The sequence below is a fragment of the Vespula vulgaris genome, chromosome 12 (assembly GCF_905475345.1).
Source record: "Vespula vulgaris chromosome 12, iyVesVulg1.1, whole genome shotgun sequence".
NCBI classification, from domain to species: Eukaryota; Metazoa; Arthropoda; class Insecta; order Hymenoptera; family Vespidae; genus Vespula; species Vespula vulgaris.
In genome coordinates this window covers 2,765,675-2,789,577 of record NC_066597.1, presented here as the reverse complement: position 1 = coordinate 2,789,577, position 23,903 = coordinate 2,765,675, and the positions used below count along the sequence as shown (strand labels likewise).

Sequence of the window (23,903 nt, the reverse complement as noted above, 5' to 3'; positions counted from 1 at the left end):
AGCACACCTAGGTTCATTTTACAAACGTATATTCTTAGATAGGATATTTTTTGATAGATGACATATATTATACATATATTATACGTGACAACGAAGTATCTACTTTACGGCCTAGTAGTAAAGTATGTATGTATATACAATATATACTAAATTTTATGATTCACATTGAAGCATAATCAGCAATGACGAAGTTGACGCATCGAAACTATTTATTATATCAGTATGAGTTGCATTGTCGCTTAGCAAGAACTCTCTCGAGTAATAACGAAATAGTATCGCAACCCTCCGCTTATAGTGGCGTTGAAGTAGCGTCGATTCACAGTAGCTTTTAAGGGAAAGAGCAGCGTGGCTCTCGATTATACAACTGCACGCTTTTCACACAAGGTGACCCAGTTAAAATGGACATCAAGTTACTTCTTGTTTTTGCTATCGTCGGTTTAATGGCCACCGGCGTAACAGCAAGGATCGGATTTTTAGGAAGAATCGCTCAAATACTTTTGGCCGCCGCCCTTATCCCATTAATTTGCAAATTTCATCGAAAGATCTACGTCATTCTGAAGACACTGCCAAGGGATATCAAGTAAGTACAACCCTCTCCTCTTACTTTTTTAATAAGTGCAGTCTATTACAAGATAAGATTGAGTAGGATACGTTTAAGGATTAAAGTCGAGATTAAAAATCTTATTCGAAGATTTGATAATAATTATATATATATATATATTTATATATATATGCATAAAAAAAAGAAAAAGAAAAGAACAAAATATCCCCAAGTCCTATCGTTAAAATACCACATTTGGTCTCGCCATTTCAACTTAGATATTATCGATCCACGCTTTAATGCGACATGTCCGTCAAGTCGCATACTTTATAAAAGCCAATATTCTTTTATATATATATATACATATATTAAATATATATATATATATATATATTAAATATATGTATATATATCTTCTTTTTACTGATAATTATTAAATTATTATGATATATGCAAATATATATCTATATATATATGTATATGTGTGTATATATTTTTTATATATGTATATATATATATATATATATTGGGGATTTGAAGAAAAAATAGGAAAATATTGTTTAAACATTTGATAGAATAATATGGTGAACTTTAAAACGATATTTTTAGTTTGCTAAGTAATCGGAAATAATGCGATATAAGAAAATAAGCTAAAGGCTATCTTTGTTAGTGACCTATGCTTTTTTCCTAGCATTAACTATATATAACTATGTATATTCCAATAACTTTTAATTTTTATCTTATCAGCAAATAAATTTTATTATTTTATAAATTTTAATGTCAGCTATAAATTTGAATTCTTATATCTTTATCAGCTAATTTATTATATTGTGTGTTTATATGCACACACACACACGCGCGCGCACATGCACACACACACACATGCACATGCACATGCACATAAAAGATAGACCTATATTCCATATATATTAATCTCTATATTTTCTAAAGTTAGGATTTATATAACTATTTATAAAATATTATTATTATATCGCTGATTTCAGAATTATTTTATAAATTATATTTTAATAAATAATTCAAAAGAAAAAACAAAACAAAAACCAAAAAAAACTAAATAGTGACTTTAACTTCAGAAAAAAATGAAATGGTAGTCGATTAATGTGTACTTATCACACTGACGTATATTAATGCATATTTTAACATATTCATATTCCAGCATATTTTACAGGAATATGTATAAAACATTCCACTTGATAAGTAAACAATAATGATAAATTTCTACATTATTTTTTTTTATTCATTTGTTTTTTTTATCATATTGAAACGTTTTATCTATACTAAATTACACAAAAACGTCATCGGTACTCTAGCTCTCTTACACTGTGGGATTTGTCCTTCGTGTAAATATTTTACGAACAGCTGTTTCAATCGCCTTACAATAGCGTAAAGCAGACGAATTTTTTCTATAGTATATATGCATATGTGTGTATATATATATATATACAATTTTCTTTTTATATAATTAATATATATTTTTTATTATATTTTTAATGTATATATAATATGTATATAATATGTATTATATATATATATATATATATATATATATATGGATTAAAAATATATTGGAAATCGTTACTTTGAGGGGAGTTAAAGTTTATAAAACTTAGAAGAGTGCATATAAATGCATATGAAATTCCACTTTAATCGATATTTCTTTATTTTCTTTTTTTTTTTTTTTTATAGATTTCTTTGTCGATATGTGAACGCTGATCGAGATCTGAGAAGTTTCGTTAGAAATAATACGACGGTTATGAAAATTTTCCGAGAACGAGCACGTCTTTATCCAGATAAGCCATGTTTTATTTTCGAAGGATGCACTTGGACTAACGAAGATGTAAGTACATAGGATATATAGATATATGGAATTATAAATCGAATACGTCGATTATCAAATTCTTATGATTACTTGTTAAAAGAGTTCAAAGTTCCAAGTTCCAAGTTCTGAATTCTAAATTCTAATTAGTAAATTCATAACAAAACATTTTTTGCTATCTTATAGATTGACAAGTATAGTAATCGAATAGCAAATGTTTTTAAAGAAGCTGGATATGGTAAAGGGGATGCCGTAGCACTTTTGATGCTTAACAGACCGGAATACATCGCAACTTGGCTTGGTTTAGGAAAAATAGGTGTGATAACAGCTTTGATCAATACTAATTTACGTCAACAATGTTTAAGTCATTGTCTGACCGTTGCCAAAATAAAGAGCGTAATTTATACCGAGGAATTTTCTTCAGGTAAATGACAAAATTTTTTTTTTAGAATAGGAATCAAATCTTTCGTAGAAAAAGAAAAAATTAAAAAAAAAAAAAAAAAATCTTGTTTTAGCAATCGAAGATATTTCGGATTCTATTCAAGGAATAACTAGGTATAAACAAGGTGGCAATATTGAAGGATATAACGGAGATATTAGAGATTTGGATAAACTAATGGCAGATGCTAGTACAAAACAACCAGATGTTGATAATGAACCTGGTTATAAAGATGACTTGTTGTATATATATACCAGTGGTACAACTGGTTTACCCAAAGTGGCTATTGTACCAAATTCGAGGTATGATATTTACTGTTAAATATGTTATTTTATTTTTTGATATATTAAAGTAATATCTTCGTACAGCCTAATTTAGATTACATATATTATTCTATGTATTTCACACATGGTGCATAAATCATAGACACAGTACCAAGTATAATGAACCATTCATAATCCTGTCATAGAAGTCTTACAACTGGTTGCAAATCGGATTAATGTAGATCTAGTCGCTTTACACGAGTCTCAGTTTATTAGCTTTGAAAAGCTATTTATATCAAAGAAATTTATAACCGATTGTTTCTTTAGTTTATTTAAAGAAAAAATAATTATTAAGGGTTAACGAATTAAACAAGTTTCGCGTTGTCCTTCTTTGTTCATCAATTAATCAGTTATCTCGAAATAAATTGTATTAAATAATTATTATATATTAAATAATAATTATTAATATAAAAAAGAAATATAAAATAGAATATGACAATAATAAAATTATCTTATTAACAGATTTCTACTCGTTATAACAGCAACTTATCATATGCTAGGATTGAAAAAGAATAGTGACATTTTATATAATCCTATTCCATTATATCATATGTCTGGTGGACTAGTGGGGACAGGTTGTGCACTTACCAAAGGTATACCAAGTGTTTTAAGAAGCAAATTTTCTGTCACTGCTTATTGGACTGATTGCATCAAGTATAAATGCACGGTAAGTGTTTTTACTGTAAGTGTGTGTATATATGTATTAATTATTATTGTGTTAATGGTAGATGTGTTTATTATATTATAAATAATATCTATATATTATTAATTATATAATATTAATTCTTTTCTGTTTCCAGTTAGCACAATATATCGGCGAAATGTGTCGATATTTATTAAAGGCTCCACCACGACCGGAAGATAGTGCCCATTCGATTAGACTAATGGTCGGAAATGGTATGAGACCACAAATTTGGCAAGAGTTCGTTGACCGCTTTAAAATCGAACAAATTACGGAAGTCTATGGATCGAGCGAAGGCAATGCTAATATTGGTAAATAATTATTTTATATAAAATTATGTATTATACTCATAACTTTTAAATATATCTATAGATAATATAATTCGTTGATTGTTTATACGTACAGTTAATGTTGATAATCAAGTTGGAGCAGTTGGTTTTGTTCCATCGATATTACCTAAATTTCTTCATCCAGTTGCTCTTATTCGTGTGAATCCTGATACGTGCGAACCAATTAGGGGTAAAGATGGATTATGCATACGAACTGAAATAAGTATGTAATACTATGTTATTCAGATTTTGGGAATGTGTGTGTGTGTGTGTGTTATAGGTATTATAGAAGAGTTAATAATTTATATTTTATTTTTTAGACGAGCCAGGTATGCTCATAGGATTGATAAAACAAGGAAATGCAGTGAGAGAATTTAATGGATATTTGGACAAGGAAGCATCACGAAAAAAAGTAGTAGAGAATGTATTCTGTAAGGGTGATAAAGCTTTTCTTTCAGGTAAAATCAAACTTATTAAAAATTTGTAATTGATTCTATCGATTCTATCATTTGATAATACTCACATGTATATATATTTCTATTGTCAGGCGACATTCTAGTACAGGATGAATTTGGATACTTTTACTTCAAGGATAGAACAGGCGATACTTTTAGGTGGAAAGGTGAAAATGTTGCTACTGCTGAGGTGGAAGGTGTTATCAGTAATGTTGCTGGATACAGAGATACAACTGTTTACGGAGTACAGGTTTGTTGTTTTTGATATCTGTGAAATATATATTTTATTATATTTGTTTATTTTTAGCTGATGGAAGTAATTAATTGTATATTATTTATTTCATTTTTGAAGATACCTGGTGTAGAAGGAAAAGCGGGAATGGCAGCAATAGTAGACCCTGAAAGTTTAATAGATTTTAAAGCACTCGCCGAGGGTTTGGACAAAGCTTTACCTTCTTACGCAAGACCAATTTTCTTAAGGATTGTCAAAGAATTAGAAATGACAAGCACATTTAAATTGAAAAAGATTGGCCTTCAAAAGGAAGGATTTGATCCCAATAAGATTCAAGACAAAGTGTATTTCCGATCGGATAAAGAATATGTCGAAGTTACACCCGAATTGTATCAAAAAATCATATCGGGATCTACCAAGTTGTAATTAACAACACTTTTATTTTATTTTTGTTTTCATAATGGAACTCTATGTGTAAAACTGATCGGATTAGGGCGCATGAATTAGAGAGCTTTTTTACATACGAGAAACCATTTGAATTGGCACTAACGATTTATGATCTCGTATCGCACAGAACAATTTCATTGTAAAACGTGAATATAATCTCACGTACATATATCTTAAATACGGAATTATATGAGAAAGTATAATCTACGATACTCTTAAAATATTCAGGAATATGCAGATTCTAAACCTGCAAATTAGTAACTATCGATTTCTATTACAAAAGAGAAATCAAAATCATACAAATTGATCGTGATTTGATAAAAATCAATTTAGTTAAACACTTTGCATAGATATTGAATTAAATGAATAAGTATTTTGATGTTAAAAGCGCCACTAGAGGAATATCTTTTTTTTTTTACAATATTTTCATTGTTAAATACAGTGAAATTTCAATTATTAAAAGTTGTCACTTTTAGATTGTTTGACTTTATAACTTTGAGGATTTGCTCATTTTACCTACATTGTATTTATTCACGCTAGATACGATATTGTGTGGTATAGACATTGCAAAAAAGATCTCCCTTATTTTAGGAATCATAGTGTAAACAAACTCATATAAATAACACATTCCTTGTTCAACATTGAGTCCAATTAAACAACCATCCAAATTTTTAACATTAATGTAAATAGTACAAGCTAAATAAAAAGATCTTTTCCTAAAATTTCTAGAATTTCGATATTACGTTTTTGGTAATCTAATTATTAATCATTTTCTTTGTAAAAATTTATATTGTTTATATAATTAATACAAGTGTAAGTTTTTTGATTTAGAAAGAAAGATTTTACCAATAGCATTGAATATACATTGCACGGTATGCTTTAAGCTAATATCTGCACTAATAGTATATTTAATAAACGTTTATTCTTTGTATAAGAAAAAGAATTAAATTAGAATTTTGTTCTATACGTTATTTCAAGTATAATTATAATGTACAATGGATTATTTATTCGTTTACTTTAAGGGGATATTTCAAGCAATTTCACAAAAATTTACAAAACAATAAATAGTTCCTGTTAATCACTTTTGAAAATTATACTTAATTAAAAAATTGTATCGTAGTAAATTTCATCAAATTACGAATTAAAAATTATGTTTGTTAAAAATCTAGTAAACTTTAATTGTTGTTTGACAGAAACATAATTATTTTGATGGTGTTGCTATATTTATTCATGAATATGATTTCTATCGTAAAGTATCGAACTTATATGTTTTTAGTGTCTCAAAATATTGGCAAAGTTTCTTTTTTTATCAATAACCAATGTAAGTAGATGATATTTTCTATTCATTGAATAAGATCTACCAAGTGCAATTTATCATTAAAACCAAATTGTTTTACGTGCTTTGCGATTCTTGTCATCTTTTTTTTCTAATCAAAATATAATATAAAAAATCATTACCAAAAACATGTAAAAATAAATTTTTTATAAAAATAAGTACATTATAATAATAAAAAAAAAACATAAAGTTTTACATTAATACAGATTAAATATGAAATGAAACTATGATAAACTTTTAAAAGCTTTATATATATTTATATCATTATTATAAAAAGAGTTTGTCATTTATCTTATATTATAATAATTGTTAGTAAAAGTTGGTGAAATCGAGGAATTTTCTAATATGCCTTATCACGAATACTCCATTGGTAATTAATACAAATGAATGTCATAATTAAATCAAAATTATTACATAAGATAAATAATCGATAACAAAATCATAAGGGACGACAAGAATTCGCAGAGTAATTCATTTATATATATATATATATTATATTGTGACTTTATAGTTTACTTATATTGGTACTAATATAACTTTCATGATAAGTCTGAGTACTGTGACTGATGTGTTAAAAGTTTTGTTGGCTGTAAATAAAGATAACTTGAGTCACTTAATAATTTGGATTACTTATATCAATAATTATATTCTTCACAACAAATACGTACTTTCTATATCATAATTTGAATTGCACGTAAGATTATGCAATAAGAAATTATCGATCTAAACAATATATTTTATAAAAAAAAATTTACAAAATATAAAATAAAATAATAAAACATTACGTATAAAAAAGATATTCTTCATAATAGAACGAGAAAAAAATTAATTGGTTTGTCATCGAGTAATTAATAAACAAATTAATTATTCGTAATTAATGCTAAAACAAGATTTTGTTACATTTTTGCCTAGCTTTCACAGATTAGCCCTCTAACGAAGAACATCGTAAGAAAAGAAAAAAAAAAAATTCGAATATCATAGGAATAAACTTCTTAACAAATATAATTTTTTGGGGAATAAAAGGAATCAATAAATTTTCAGAAATCTAAGAGTTGAATATAAAGAAATTTTATTTTCATTGTATTTCATTCAAAAATAAAATTATTCGTAAAAAAAGACTTCAGCTTTGTCTGAACATATACAGTGTATATGTGTATATATATAATATATTTATATATATATATATATATAGATAGATACTGTGTGTGTGTTATATTATAATATATTATATATATATACATATATATATATAGAATCGTATATCTACGCGTGCTTGCGCGGCGACAATCGTCTTCTAAGCACCAATACCGCTATAAATTCTAATGTGGCTTTTTTAAACTTACTAACTAAATCACATGTCATTATTAACTTTCATAAATTTGTTTCACCAGTTGCTTATGGTCGTCATCATGATCATCATCATTATCATTATCCTCGTCATCATCTATACAATTTGCAGTCTATACTTATAATTGTCAATAAAAATCTTCGCCATATATCACTAAATACGAAGCTTGGCATTACGCGTCGTTTTCATTTCGTTTCTTATTTAGTTTTTTTTTCCAAGCATCAAAATAATTCTTCAATTCTTGTCTTATTACTGTACGTTTACATATATTATTGATCGATTTAAATACAATGTAAAAAGGCAAACTTTGAAAACAAGAAGAATATGTGTGATATATATATATATATATATATATATATATATATATATATATATATATGGACGATCTTTGAACATTACTCCTCTCGCGACGCATTAATGCATACAAGGCACACCATTTGTAATGACTCGCATTAGTGAGACAAAAGGCTTTACAAATCTTCTTTCGTTTTTCTTTCTCTTTTAATCTTTTTTCTTTTTATTTTTTTTTCTTTCCTCTTTTCATTATTAACATCATAAAAGTCTGATAAGTCGCAAAAATATAGACGTTTGTAACGCTTCACAAAATTGTATTATTTCATTTTGAAAAAAAGAAAAAAATTTCAATTCATAAATCTAATCTATATTAAAGGATAGAAACGATCGTTCAAAATTATTCAAAAATCATTCATTCTACAATACTTCATTTGTTCTTCGCTTTTATCAATAATGATTGCCTCCAATATCAAATTAGACTCTGATCTTTCCAACTACACGCATGTATATACATATCTATGTATGTACTTTGGATGTTCTGTATTTTCGCGCCCATTTTGAAGTTGTCCATCGAACAAGACTAGATGCAGATAATAGAATGATACAGAGTCTTAGAATGTACGTACAATAATAATAATAATAATAATAATAATAATAATAATAATAATAATAATAGTAATAGTAATAATAATAATAATAATAATAATAATAATAGTAATAATAATAGTAATAGTAATAATAATATTAATTTTGAATGAAAAAGGCATATATATATATATATGGATATACATATATATATAGAAAAACAAGGTGCGTTAGTCGATTAAAGATAAAAGAAACGAAAATATTTTTCACAAAGGAGTAAATATGTTTGTTTGTTTGCTGTTTACTTCGAAAGCGCTGCGTAAATGCTTATTCCTCTTTATATTATATCCTTTATCGAGAGAAGAGGTAGATACTTTTTTTTCTTTTTATCTCTGCAGCATTGTTCGCACTCACTCGTTCAAGGACGTATTATCCCACGTGCACGCTTAGTTATATCGCATCTCGAGCACTAACGACTCTTAACGAGTATATACCGACTTACATACATATTTCGATTCCCGATTCTTAACGCGTAGCTTCTTTTACAAAAGGATCGAAATATAAGCATCTCGAACGTCCTTCACGTCATTACTTTAAGCCTTAGCACAAATCCTTGGCTCGTTTTTCCTTCGTTCTTTCGTCATTGCGCATCGATAAACGAGTAAGAGAGAAGGAAAAAAAAAATAATAAACGATGTCTTCTCCATTTCGCAAACAGGAAAGAATAAAGAAATTAAAAAGAAAAAAAGAAAGCTGTCATCCTTGGTTCGTGTATCATTTTACAGATTCCATAAAGGAATAACGAATGAAAGCGAATATCAACGAAACCCAGAACGTTCGAGTTTATTCTCATCGTTGGAATAAATCCTCGATGAGGATCGAACTCGCGTATTAAATAAACGGATTAAATTAATTCCTTCTCACTTTCCGACTTGCGTCGCGAAGGTTAATTTTCTATTTCAAAACTGGCCCGAAACTGTCATAATTTGACAGCCAGATTGAACGTGATCCATCACCTGTTCCTTAAGTCGGCAAACGTGTTCCTTAAGTTTGTGTACGACCGCGCTCAATTCGCTGTTCTCGCCCTTGAGAACTTTGACCTTGTCCTCCAGCCTGGAAATACGTTCGAGTTTGCGCCTGCGACACTTGGAAGCGGCCACGCGATTTCGTTGCCTCTTCCTCTCGAGTTTGATCCTTTCTTGATTTTCCATGTCTATCGGTGACATAGGCGGCGAGCTTGAAACGCTAGGTACCGTTTGCGGTTCGTCCTTTATTTGCATGAGACCCTGACTCACCGAGGACTCCGTTCCGACGCTTTGCACGCTACCGGGTGGCTCCAAAGTCGTGTAAGTAGCTCCGTGCAAGCTACCAGGTTCTTGGGAGCTATCCGAGTGATGTAGCTCGTTTAAGGCATCTACGAAACCACGAGCATAAAGTTCTTGAGCTTCCGTAACCGTTTTTGGGAAAAGTATCTGTGCCGTCGGGGTCGGTAAAGATGAAACGATACTCCCACTACCATCCTGCTGTTCGATTATCAACTTCTCCAATTCCGGCGATCCGAGTTTCAACATGTTCAAATCTGGCGAGCTCAAGATCGGTGCAACGTTGTTCAATGTTGTCGGCAAGGGACCTAATCTCGGTCGTTTCGCCTGCTGTCCTTGCCTCTGACAACTGTTCAAATCTAACGTGAGATTACGTTTAGGTTGGCCCATATTGTTATTCTCACGATTTACAACACCGTAAACGCTCGTAGCGTCCTCGTAAAATGTTTGATCCATTGTCAAGTTTCGCACCATCGGTGCCACGAGACAGTCTTTCGCCGATGACAAGTCGAAGGTCGTCCCTCCTTCCCTCTCCGCTCCTCTTGTACCGTGCGCGCCCGCACTCGTGGTCTGCACACACAATCGCTCCCTCTCTCCCCCCTCCCTCTAGCTCCGTGACTCCCCCTCTTTCTCGCTCTCCCCTCCTCTCTTCCTTCAGCCTTTCAGTCAAGGCACGCACCCTCGTCGGATCCGTTGGACGTTTCGATAAATTGGAAATTCAGAACGCGTTTAGGTCGCTATTGCTTAGGATGGTACGTTGCAAGGACGAGGGCAAATCCGGCTGACAGAAGTCGCGTGGATCGCTTTATCGCTTGTTAACTGCAACGCGTTGTATTCCTTTTTGTCGGTCCTATCTCAAGGACGGAATTACATAACCATGCGACGGCCTCCAAACTGTTGGCCTTTTTCCTTTTTTCTTTTTCTCTGTCTCTTATCTGGGCTTATATCCACAGACGAAATAACACTCTTCACCAGTACGAGAACGATTATCGCAGCAGGCGATATCAATAAATTCAGTCACGTATGTGACACCTTAACCATAGGCGTTGTTCTCCAACTCCCTCCCTACAGTGGCGTATTTTTTCTTCTTTTTTTTTGTCTTCCAATGATACGTCACGTATATCGGGCGTGGATCAAATACGTGCGTGTTCTCTCGTTTCGTTCGATTGACAGCTTAAAAGTCGATCGAAGGAACGGAGTACACAACGATGAATCACGCTTCGTTGCGTGCGATATCGAACGAACGGAAAGAGGATGAGAGACGAAGGAAAAAGAGATACACAAAATGTAAGAAGTAACAAGGAAGAAGATGGCTGATACGCAACTCCTACGTGTTACGACGCGTGTCACGCCTATAGGAGGAGGATTTTGTTGATACTAAACGTAATGCACTCGACCGACGCCACGCTCCGCATCACGCGACGTCTCGACTACTTGTGAAGAACCAACTGAAGGTACTGGCTTTTATCCCATGACTCATCGTTACTATTAATATCGATGTCGTCAGCGTTTTCTCCTCTCATTGGACACTGGTGTCGTCATACCTCCTGTCCCATTGGTCGGCCGATCCGCGCTACTAGGAATTGGCCGACGCATGCGCACAAAGCGATCGAATACTTTCGTCGGAGGGAGCGTTTGAACGTCGGCGTAGAAACTAAGCTATATTTCCGTTTGCTTTCATCCTGGACTATCGCATTTAGTTGCATAATTTGGTGCTCCATTAACGTTCGTTAGTTCGCCGTAACTTCTGAAAACATTCTACTTCCCATTTTAAACGCGGATGATCGTTTATCGCGTATAAAATCGATTTTACGAAAATTCTACACAATGATTATATAATCGATATTCTAACAAACAATTGCAAACATTTTCGAAATCGACGAACGATCGAACGAGCTATTTTTACGATAGTTCTGATAGAAATCTGTTCTCGAAAATGGATAATGTAGAAAGTATGATAAGGACGGACGTGGAGATTCCATCGGAATAATCCGTTCGTAGATAAAAATGACGGAAATGCAGCCTAAAATGTGTGTATCGACGTTCAAATGGTCCCTCCGTCGTAAACGTCGGCGATTGGTTAGGCCGCATGCGCAAGTCAATTCCTAGTAGCGCGGCTGGCTCAGCCAATAAGGCGAAAGTCTTAACGCCATCGTTAACCAATGAAAGAGTTGTTTGGTGACGACGATACTATTTATAGCGCGATGAGTCATAGGATACAAGGTAGTCGCTTTAGTTGGGTTTTCACAAGTTGCCATAGACATAGCGTGGTACGGGGATAACACTTTGTGTAGTGTCAGTTGCGCGCACACGCTTCGTATCTTTTAGTTAGATCGTACTATAGCTGTGACACGTGCGTACGCGTAGGTGTTGCCCGTTTTTCTTTCGACGTGTTGAAAACGTCGTGCATTTGCTTTCGCACCCTCGCACACGTTAAGAATGACTCATTATTGTGCGCTACGTTCTTTCGATCAGCTTTAGCTTGTCAACGGAGGGAAGGAAAATATAAGAACGAAGGAAAAAGGGAGAGAGAGAGAGAGAGAGAGAGAGAGAAAAGAGAGGGGGCAGAGAGAGAGGGAGAGAGAGAGAGAGAGAGAGAGAGAGACAGAGATGCATCCACAATCCACGCCCCACAGTGACGTATGAAAGAGTGGGGGTAAAGCGAGTACCGAAGAAAACATCGAAGATAACGCGCGTATGCGGAATTGGAATGAATATTGCATTCGATATTTATAATAAGCAAGTATGTAAGATATTGTATACGCACGATACACATGCGTCGTCGGATTAAAAGGGAAAAGTCGAGTTTGGATGCCGTTGTAAAGTTATGTAACTCTGCCCTTGCGTCAGAATATAGGGAATCGTAATATTTAGAAAAATTTCAACGCTCTACACGGATCTTACGAACATTCTTTTTTTCTTGAACCGGATCTAGACGATTCTGTTCCTTACGACGTAAAAACATCGAACGAAAGACGCGCTTTGAATTCGTGATTCACCGAAGTGTCGAGCGAGCGTGTAGGAAAAGTGAGAGTAAGAGAGAAAGAGAAAGAGAAAAAACAGATACTGCACAGAAAAGAGAGAGGGAAGACAACGAGAGATAGAGCACGCGTATATGCTCGAAAGAGCGAGAGAGAAAAAAAAGACGACCTTCGGAGTTGCCATCAAAGAAAGACCATTCTCCACCGTATCGATGGTACGAAATTTAACAATGGATCAGGTATTTAATGAGGACACGACAGGCTCTTATGGAGTCATAAATCGTGACAATAACATGGGTCTACGTAAACGTAATCTTACGTTGGATTTAAACAATTGTCAGAGACAAGAGTCACAAGTTAAAAGACCAAGATTGGGCCCGTTATCGACGACTTTAAATATTGCTCCGATTTTGAGTTCGCCAGACTTGAATATGCTCAAACTGGGATCGCCGGAATTGGAGAAGTTGATAATCGAACAACAGGATGGCAATGGCGCCGACACCGAGGGCGTCGTCACGTCCTTGCCAACGCCAACGGCGCAAATACTTTTTCCAAAAACCGTGACAGAAGCTCAAGAACTTTATGCTCGAGGTTTCGTAGATGCCTTAAACGAGCTACATCACTCGGATAGCTCCCAAGAACCTGGTAGCTTGCACGGAGTTACTTACACGACTTTGGAGCCACCCGGTAGCGTGCAAAGCATCGGAACGGAGTCCTCGGTGAGTCAGGGTCTCATGCAAATAAAGGACGAACCGCAAACGGTACCTAGCGTTTCAAGCTCGCCGCCTATGTCACCGATAGACATGGAAAATCAAGAAAGGATCAAACTCGAAAGGAAGAGGCAACGAAATCGCGTGGCCGCTTCCAAGTGTCGCAGGCGCAAACTCGAACGTATTTCCAGGCTGGAGGACAAGGTCAAAGTTCTCAAGGGCGAGAACAGCGAATTGAGCGCGGTCGTACACAAACTGAGGGAACACGTTTGTCGACTTAAGGAACAGGTGATGGATCACGTTCATTACGGCTGTCAAATCATGACAGTTTCGGAACAATTTTAAAAAGAGGATGTGTTTGTATAGAAATCGATGCAATATATATATATATATATATATATATATATATATATATATGCAAGAAATGAGAAAAATTGCGTGCTTATATATAATTATTTTCAAAGCTGAGAAATAATCATGTGTTGCGATCATTTTTTAAAGAAACAAAGAAAAGAGAGAGTCGCGCTCGGGAATTTTCCCCCTTTGATCTTTATTAATATTGCATTTATAGTCTGTTTGCTTATGCGAATGTTTAAATGATTCATTTAAATAATATATATAAATATATATATATACACACACACATATATATATATTATAAGCGTAATTATATATAATGAGTGTAAATTTTTATACGCCTAAATACGATGTGCTTAATAAGAAGCAACGAGACTTCCGATACCTCATAAAGATTTATATTTTTGCGACTTAAGAAACTTTTACAATTGTAGTCCAGAGAAAGTGAGAAGAAAGGAATTCGAGGTCTTTTGTCTTGCTAATGCGTGCCATTATATACAGTGTGCCTTCTATGCATATTATTCTTGCATAGTAAAGGGATGAGATTTCAAGACTGTTCATTCGTGCTTTTTTAATATTTTCTGGAGTATGTTACATGCCTAATAATACTATTATAGATAACGATATTTTAAAGCTTGAAAATCATCGACGATGTGAACACTTAATCAAATAATAAATATATTAATTATACATCAATTAAATTTAGAGAACAAGAAAAAAACAAAAAAGAAAAAAAATGATGCTACTATAAACGATGAAAGTAACAAATTAATTGTGATTTAGTCAATAAGCTAAAATCCCAATGTCCAAGTTGGGACATAGAAGTATGGTGCTGAAGCGACAAGAGCGTTTGCAACAAAACGATAATAAATAAATATAGCTATCGAAATATATTATATGAATATTCAATAATATATATATATATATAGATAAATATATATATGCTAGATGTATATAACTTTAATAGAAAACCTTTTATCTAACGTAAATACAGACGCATACAATGCAAAATGGAAAGATTTTTTACGAATGATTTTATTTTTTAACGAAGTACGATAAAAATATACTTTTTCTCTCTCTCTCTCTCTTTCTCTCTCTCTTTGTATTAAAGTTCAAAAAAATCAAAAATCAAAAAAAGAAAAAAAGAAAAAACAAAAGATTATATATTTATTATTATAGATCACCAATCTCCCTAATAATTTCACGTTTTTTTTTCCCCTGCTATACGAACCACAGAGTATAGTGTCCGTCTTGTGAAGTTTTGTTTACGAAAGGGTAAAAAACAAGATTTCCTTGCTACAAATCTTCTTAGTTGTCACGAATTTTGGAAGTCGGCCAAACACCACCGGCTTCTCTTTACGTTCGTTGATTTCTTAATCCGGCATCGCTCCCCTCCCTTCGTCCTTCTACTCTGTTCCCTTGCCTCCTCCTCCCCCAACCTCCTGCACCACTCCCTCTTTCGTCCTCTCAATACTTCGCAGTGGATTTCGAAACGACCGGTTCTTCCACGAATCCACGCTGGCTTTTGGGACGACGAAAATAAAGCGAAGCAGGCACAGCATGTGCGATATCTTCGCAAACTTTACGGTTCTCTCTCTCTCTCTTTCTCTCTCTCTCTTTCTCTCTCTCTCTCTCTCTCTCTCTCTCTCTCTTTCTCTCTCTATCTGAAAGTAGAAACATACGAAAATGGTCGTGTCGTTTCCACTAATTGTAAGAGAGTTTTAGATTATTCGAAATTTCTAAGTTGTGACGAACTCAATCGCGTATAGGTTGATATAAGTGATAATTATGTCGAAATATATATATATATATAAATAAGATCTAATCGTTTCTTATATATATATATTTATTATGGTATATAAAAATAAAAATTCGGATACTAATGAAAACTCTGATTGGTTTTATGTTTACAGATAAATATAATATCCTTTAAAAGTAATTCACATTGACCTGCTTTAATCCGCAGAAATTACAGGAAGGATCATCATTTAACTACGTCAGAAACGGAGTCCCCTCGTTATTACTGTTGCGTTAGATAGAAGAGAAAATCCTATCTTCGAATGTTCTTTTCTTTTCACGATACACTTTGCCAACTAGTGACTAATCCTGATGAGAACTTGATATATTGGACATGTTCCTCGAATATGTTACGTTAGGATAGATAGACAATGCTATTTTCAAAAGACTAACCATGAAATATTTATATATATATATATATATATATATATATATATATATATATATACGTTCGTACATACGCACACAAATATTATTTTTGCAAAGAAAAAACAAAAAAAAATAAATTGAACTATTTTTATCTCCTTCATAAAAATAAGAAAAAAAATAATTTCTTTTTCTTTATTAAAATATTAAACATCGTGCATACGATAGTTTGTTAGTAGTTGTAATATAAATGTACAACAAAAAAAATGGATTCTTTTTTGAGATCACACGCTTAGCTACATTAAATCGAATCTCTTTGTAAGTTTCTGAACACAGTGGCCTCTATTTCTGGTTCAAAACAACATCCCCGGCTGGCATGTTTCGCTTCGTTTTCTTTGGAAACCGTCAGACGATAATTACACCGTATTCGTGTATGCGAGAACGTTTATACGCCTGCATATATATACACTAACACACATATAGATATATATACATATATGTATACATACATATACACGATGCAACGCTAGCAAGCATACTTACGTTTGTGATAATGATCTCTCTGCCGCAGGTGGTCACTTGCATGCACGTGGTCAGTGCATGCGCTGTTTTCTGCTAGGTCAAATTAAACCCCGCGTATTCTCCATTTCAAAGCTATAGAGAAACAATTACTGTATCATTCTATGTTAGTATATACAGGGTGTTTTATTTCATTCGATCATTTAAGCCACATTCATATTCTTCGTTTATACAAACAAACAAGAAAATGTTCTAGAAGGAATGTGACCTTGAAAAGAATTTTTTCTATTGTATATTTGTTTTTTTTTGTATTATTATTTTCAAAGAAATAAAAATATTTAATGACATAAAATTAAATGAAACACCTTGTATAATGGACAAAATGTTAAATAACGCGGGAAATTTTTTTTTTTACTTGAAAAAACCAAGTATTGTATAGTTAACGTATTAAAAACTATGTGTAATTATTGTCTAATTATTATCTTATATAGATTATCCTTTAGATTATGAAAAGTTAAAGAAAACAAACCTAATTTGTTTAGTAATTACTTCTAATTACAGAAAGGAACAAGTTTCTTCATAATCTCGGTATGCTGGAATGGAGTAATTAAGAATTTCTTTGTAAGGAGAACTTTAACGAGCACTGATATTTATATAAATAATATTAGTTTTCATTAACGAATTAACTCATAATATAAAGAACGTTTTTCATACCATGAAGTATTGATGATTTAGTTAAGAAACCTCTAGGTATCAGAATATTCGTTTTTATAATTTCTGGTAGGAGGATTTAGCCCAGGTGGCGCTGTCGTCTTGGATTCGTTCTGGACAAATTACTTCAACTTTGTTGTATCTAAATCTAAATTAATTTTATCGTTTATGGTTTTGGTATTGCAACACTATATTATTATTAAATAAAATAAAAAATATTATTATAATACAAAATATATACATTCTTTAATAATCTGTTCAGATTATTTATAATAAATAAAGACAAAAAATTTTTGGAGAGAAGAAAATAAGTTTTAAAAAGTAAAAAATAAAAAGATACAAAAATACATAATCGAATGGATTTAAATGTCGAAACAATAATGTAATTTGTTTATAGAGTATAAATTTATATTTAGGCATCACTGCTAGCTAATTTTAGAAGTTATAGAAAATATGAACTTTTTCATAGAAAAAATATTTCACGAAGTTATTTCATTATTATATGTGCCATATTTGCTTTAATATTAATTAATTTTGCTACCAAAAATGTCATAGTTTTACTTATTTTTAAATTAATTTTTTATAATAGTTTTGTTACAATATATAAGTTCGTACTACATATTCAGGAAGTAAAGAAATTTTTATTTTCATACGTGGTATTTGTATATGCAATATGTTCTTTTAGTAATATTTTAACATAACCATTTATATTAAACTAATACTTTTTTCTATTAATTTATTGTGAAAATATATTGTAAAAGTTATTAAAATTGAAAAACAAAAAGAAATATAATAAAAAAATATCGTATCACATTCGAGTACAAATGTAAACTGTTCACGTTCCGCTTTGAAAATCTACTGCGCATACGCGAGAATTCTTTTAGTATCTGGCAGGATAGTTGATTCAGTTCAAGGAAATGGCGTCTCGTAGGTGGAGATCATTGCGTCGAATTTCACGAATCATGAATGAATTTTAACGTTCATCACATATCTTTTTTTAATTACGTGTGTTATTAATCGGTAAGTTGTATATTATAATTAGAATATATTTTGATAGTTAAGAAACGTCTAAATTTCCGATATTTACTAATTATTACTGGCGCTTAGAAAGAATGTAAACAAACCTGAAGATATTAAGTACTGTCAGACAATATTAAATGAGAATTATACTTTGGAAATTATCCCGAGAATTTATTTGAATATATTTACTAATTTTACGTTAGCTATACGATTTAAATTTTTTATATATTATGATATAGATTGTTTATATTGTTCTTATACTCACTTTCAACAGGTGCATAGTCCTTGCATGTCCTGACTGTTTTTTTTTCTTCTATTTATGTAGGTATAAATATTATTAGCAGATAAAATTATATTTCACATTGGAGTACATATTAATAAAAACATAATGTAATTAAATTCAGTACGATAATAATCATGATGATGAATATTATATTAAAACGTTTATATTTCTAGTATATTGATTAGAACAACTATTGAACGATGAATGAAATAAGCGGTAGTAAACAAGAGTTACCAAATACTTCGGCTTGGGAAACTCTGTCAGCACCATCTCTATCTTCGGCATCTAATATGCACCATCATCATCAAACGTTGCAGCAGGATACAAGTACAACAGTTATGCAAGTTATAGTTCCTACTCCTGTTAAACTTCAAGGTCCTATATTATCTCCTGCTCAAACGGTAACCGATCATTGTTCACAACTTGGACATCTGCAACAAACACCTTTAATGACTCAGGTAAATATCAAAACATTATAAAGTAAATATTTCAAACATCTTTAATTCATTCGTAACTTATTGATATAGGGCTTAGCACCAACAAATTTTTCTGATCTTGAACTTTCGCCCGAACTTCAACAACAAGGTTGGAAAAAATTCTGGAGTAAACGAGAGAACAGGCCTTATTTCTGGAACAAGTTAACGGGTGAATCTTTGTGGGTTGTCCCCTCTTTGAAATCTCAGGTATAATATTTATTAGAGAAAAAATAATACTTAACATACGATGAAGGAGAATTTTCTAATACATTTATTACATTGAAGTTTGATCCAATCACGGATCCCCTTGGTATATGCGGTGTACCTCCAGTTCCTGGAAACGGATCAATACCTCTCTGTACACCGAGTGGTGGAGTAAAACGCAGAGCTTCAGAAGACGGTACTGCACCAGCTCCAAAAAAGTTTGTGTTAGCGTACGTATAACATTTATTTATAAATTTAGATGCGTAAATGTATTACCTTTTTTTTTTGAAATTTATCTTGAAATTTGAAATTTATCTTTTTATTGACAGAGGTCCGTGGGATCTTGAAATTCCAACAAATGTAATAATTCACGAACGAGCACCATCAAATTTGCCACATGTCCATCCTGAAGTGGAAGCTTTACGATGTGGTTTACTTGCAAAGTTACGTTTGTGCTATCAAGAGCTTTGCCATACACGAGAATCCATAGATGCCCCTAAAGATTCTTTTAACAGATGGTTAATGGAACGTAAGGTTATAGACTGTGGATCAGATCCATTGCTGCCAAGTCAGTGCTTTCCAGAGATCTCTATGTCAATGTATCGTGAAATTATGAATGATATCCCTATTAAATTAGTAAGACCAAAATTTACTGGTGATGCTAGAAAACAATTATCGCGTTACGCGGAAGCAGCTAAGAAAATGATAGAATCAAGAGCAGCATCTCCTGAAAGCAGAAAAGTTGTAAAATGGAATGCCGAAGATACGTTTCAATGGCTCCGACGGACAGTCGGTGCAACATTTGATGACTTTCAGGATCGACTTGCCCATTTAAAACGTCAATGTCAACCTCACCTTACTGAAACTGTAAAAGCAAGTGTCGAGGGTATTTGCTTAAAAATTTATCACTTGTCTACAGAATATGCAAAAAAAATTAAGGATAAAAATAATCAAATATTAAAAGACAATGGTTTAGGGGATGTGATACCATTGGGGGGACCTGCTAGTACGCAAAGAAAAGTTTGGTGTTATCCAGTGCAATTTTCTCTTCCTACTCCTCGGCTTCCACAAGTGGATTATCTTCCTGAACGTGATCAAACAATGTTACGTTTTCATGGTGACACTATGTGTATTAACAATACACACTTAACAAAATTAGAACATTTATATAGGTACAATTGTTTTGATGATAAAAAATTTGAAATGTTTTTACCTCGTGTATGGTGTATGTTAAAACGATATCAAACATATCTTGGCAATGAGGGACAAGCAACTCAGATGGCTTTGCCAGTTACAGTTTTTGAGTGCCTCCAAAGATCATTTGGCGTGACATTCGAGTGTTTTGCATCTCCTTTAAATTGTTACTTTAGACAATATTGTTCAACGTTTGCTGACACAGACTCCTATTTCGGATCAAGAGGTCCTTTTCTGGATTTTAGACCTGTAAGCGGCTCTTTTCAAGCTAATCCACCCTACTGCGAAGAACTCATGGAAGCAATGGTCAATCACTTTGAACGTCTCTTAGCAGATTCAACTGAACCTTTGTCTTTTGTTGTATTTTTACCAGAATGGCGAGATCCAGCACCTAATGCTCTCTTAAAGCTAGAGAGTAGTCATTTTAAGCGTAAACAAGTAGTAGTACTTGCAATGGAACATGAATACAGACATGGACTGCAACATATATTACCAAAGTATATTGAACATAATAATTAGAATATTAAGATATGCTTTATTATAATATTTTAACAAATGATATCGTTTTATATTTCAGAGGTGAAGTAAATATCAGGGCTGCTCATGGAACTTTGGTTGTATGGCTTCAAAATGCAGCAGGTGCTGCAAGATGGGGTCCTACTGAGGAACGTGTAGAGGCATTATTGGAAGCTTGGCGTCCAGGAAGAGAAAGAGAAAGAGATAAACAAGAACTTCTCTCTCCACCTAGACAAACTCACCAACAGATTCCTGCAACACCAGTTCCAGTGTTAGCAACGCAAACTCCTCCAACAATGCCACTTTCACAAACATTATCTACGCATCCTACATAATCATATACAAAAAATTTCTAATATAAATTTAATCTCAGTTCATAATATGTAAAAAGATCACAATCGCTAGCAGAATCATATATCCTTTTTAAAGCATCGGACTTCATACGTCTAATGACACATTCTAACTTTACTTCGTGTACATATTTCTCCTAAAATACTTAGTTTACATATACAATTATATTTTATATCGAAATTAATAATAATTGTGCAAGTCAACAGATTGGATCCAATGTATAAATATGTATTTCTATGCAATACTTGTTTCTATATCTACATTGCATTCTGTATTCAGTACATCCTAGTTATGTTAAACACATTTTGCTTTTCTTCTTGTTATAATAATATTTAAGTACAATTGCATTAGATAATTAAGTAATGAATAGTAAAACTAATATAAAAAGTATGATGAAAAAAAATATATATATACATATATCTATTATATAGGTATAAAAAAATGCACTCTCTCTAATTTGATAATAACCTCGTGTCACAATGTCTAATTTTTATAATAACATTAATTAATTATGATCAATACGTATATTAGACTTTGTGAGACGCGATGTGTAAGATATTAGGTATACTTGCCATGCAAGATAAAATTGGTACTATTGTAAAAGATTAAGAGATAAAGTCTATATAATTATTTATACACGCACACAGAATGTTGCAATTAGTGATCAATATGAGCACATAGCCAAGTTTATTAAAATTTATGTTACTAAAACGCGCTTTATGCAATTATTTTTAAGATATATATATATATATCTTATATATATAATATATATATATTATATTTGTAATATATATAATATATATTATATTATATATATATGTGTGTGTATACATATACGTATATACATATATTCTTTTCATTTCTACTATAAAGTTAGAATCGAAAAGATTAAAAAATCCATTGAAAATGTTCTATTCAAATATTAGATACAACTTTAATGGAATATATACACTTCAATATATATATATATAAAACTTGATTTGTTATATATTCCATGAAATAAATAATTCTCAAAGAGAATGAAATGCATAAATAATTAACAAACATGAATAAGTTGTGATATTTTAATTATGTTTAGGGCTGTGCAATTTTATCATATATTACTGATATGATATAAGAAAAGTATTGCAATTATATAATATTATACTAAAGAGAAAAGAATAAACGCAATGGCCAATATATCATACAATATTAAGATAAAAATATTTCTCTTATATCATATGACAAAGTAGGATAAAAAATCTCACGTTGCCCTAATCATTCTTTCATCATTTTTATTTTCAATGAATTATGGATGCGACAACCATTTTCATATTATTGTACAATTGATTTTTCTATTACGGTAAATATATAATGTTTATCGTTTTTATATTAACACAGTGTATATATACATCTTGGCGATAATTTGAAATTTTTGTGGGATAGCAATTATACGAATTTATTTAGTAAATGTAAATAGAACAGAAAGCACAGCAGGCGATTTTTTGCCAAAAGAAGTAAAAAAAAAACATGCTTCGAGTATATTTTTCTATATGTAATATGTGCTCATAAATTTGTTTTTCTAGGAATGCTTAAATCTGAAAATTTTTTAGTTAATATTAATGAATGATTAAATTTTAAAAGCTCTTCCAATTGAAATTGATTCGCGAGCAATATTTCTTAATAAAACGAATTTTATTTACTTTTAAATATTAAAAATATTTTCAAAATTTTAATGTTTCTACTACTTTCCCGGGAGTTTGTCAACGTGATGTAAGATTTAACATTCTGTGCAATGGATAACTATATACAGCCAACTTTAAATTAGAAAAATGTCATATTATTTCGAATGAAAAAATAAAAAGATCTTTTACTATTAATAATAATCTGCGATCTTTGAACTAGAAAAAAATTATCAATTTTAATTAGAAAATGGAAAAAAAAGTTCAATGCGCATGCCCAGAATATAATGGTTCATAAGAAATATGGAGGTGTAGTTCTCTCTTTTAAATCGACACATACGATATTTCGTGTGTACACACACGACATCAAAGTCGGTTGAAATCCGTCATATGTATCTTAGAAAATTGATAGGATATTTCTTGATACAATGAATGAATAGTGAAATAAGAGTACTGCAATAGTACGATAAGTTAAAAGTATAATTAAAAGAGATTTCTTTTAGAAAAACTGTCTGTCTTCATCAGCTGAATAAATATACAGTAATCTATATATGGTGTTCTCTAAACTCGAAATACATCGTTGTAAGT

At 31.8% G+C, this 23,903-nt stretch overlaps 4 protein-coding genes across 4 annotated transcripts; 3 read left to right on the top strand and 1 right to left on the bottom strand.

Moving 5' to 3' along the window:
* The first annotated feature begins 268 nt into the window (after nt 1–268).
* LOC127068239 (long-chain fatty acid transport protein 4-like) lies at nt 269–7,241 on the top strand. The gene is made up of 10 exons (XM_051004143.1): nt 269–580; nt 2,249–2,399; nt 2,565–2,802; nt 2,894–3,119; nt 3,603–3,807; nt 3,941–4,133; nt 4,228–4,374; nt 4,472–4,609; nt 4,699–4,856; nt 4,959–7,241. Exons 1-10 carry the CDS (start codon nt 399–401, stop codon nt 5,262–5,264), a joined length of 1,944 nt encoding a protein of 647 aa, XP_050860100.1. The 5' UTR covers nt 269–398; the 3' UTR covers nt 5,265–7,241.
* A 426-nt stretch (nt 7,242–7,667) lies between these two features.
* Nucleotides 7,668–11,293, bottom strand: LOC127068264 (transcription factor Jun-like). Its single transcript, XM_051004207.1, has one exon. It carries the CDS (start codon nt 10,641–10,643, stop codon nt 9,807–9,809), a length of 837 nt encoding a protein of 278 aa, XP_050860164.1. The 5' UTR covers nt 10,644–11,293; the 3' UTR covers nt 7,668–9,806.
* Nucleotides 11,294–11,724: 431 nt separating this feature from the next.
* Nucleotides 11,725–16,106, top strand: LOC127068262 (transcription factor Jun-like). The gene has a single exon (XM_051004205.1). It carries the CDS (start codon nt 13,285–13,287, stop codon nt 14,203–14,205), a length of 921 nt encoding a protein of 306 aa, XP_050860162.1. The 5' UTR covers nt 11,725–13,284; the 3' UTR covers nt 14,206–16,106.
* Nucleotides 16,107–18,389: 2,283 nt separating this feature from the next.
* On the top strand, nt 18,390–23,516 carry LOC127068234 (mRNA (2'-O-methyladenosine-N(6)-)-methyltransferase). Its single transcript, XM_051004104.1, has 6 exons — nt 18,390–18,630; nt 19,087–19,371; nt 19,441–19,596; nt 19,675–19,823; nt 19,923–21,284; nt 21,365–23,516. Exons 2-6 carry the CDS (start codon nt 19,114–19,116, stop codon nt 21,636–21,638), a joined length of 2,199 nt encoding a protein of 732 aa, XP_050860061.1. The 5' UTR covers nt 18,390–18,630; nt 19,087–19,113; the 3' UTR covers nt 21,639–23,516.
* The last annotated feature ends 387 nt before the right edge of the window (nt 23,517–23,903 follow it).

What these genes read in the sequence shown, in the direction of transcription:
- LOC127068239 (XM_051004143.1), top strand. Translation starts at nt 399, where the DNA reads ATGGACATCAAGTTACTTCTTGTTTTTGCTATCGTCGGTTTAATGGCC. An exon ending in ACACTGCCAAGGGATATCAA is followed by an intron (nt 581 to 2,248) that starts GTAAGTACAACC and finishes TTTTTTTTATAG; the next exon opens with ATTTCTTTGTCGATATGTGA. An exon ending in ATGCATACGAACTGAAATAA is followed by an intron (nt 4,375 to 4,471) that starts GTATGTAATACT and finishes TTTATTTTTTAG; the next exon opens with ACGAGCCAGGTATGCTCATA.
- LOC127068264 (XM_051004207.1), bottom strand. Translation starts at nt 10,643, where the DNA reads ATGGTGCGAAACTTGACAATGGATCAAACATTTTACGAGGACGCTACG.
- LOC127068262 (XM_051004205.1), top strand. Translation starts at nt 13,285, where the DNA reads ATGCTCGAAAGAGCGAGAGAGAAAAAAAAGACGACCTTCGGAGTTGCC.
- LOC127068234 (XM_051004104.1), top strand. Translation starts at nt 19,114, where the DNA reads ATGAATGAAATAAGCGGTAGTAAACAAGAGTTACCAAATACTTCGGCT. An exon ending in AAACACCTTTAATGACTCAG is followed by an intron (nt 19,372 to 19,440) that starts GTAAATATCAAA and finishes TTATTGATATAG; the next exon opens with GGCTTAGCACCAACAAATTT. An exon ending in CCAAAAAAGTTTGTGTTAGC is followed by an intron (nt 19,824 to 19,922) that starts GTACGTATAACA and finishes TTTTATTGACAG; the next exon opens with AGGTCCGTGGGATCTTGAAA.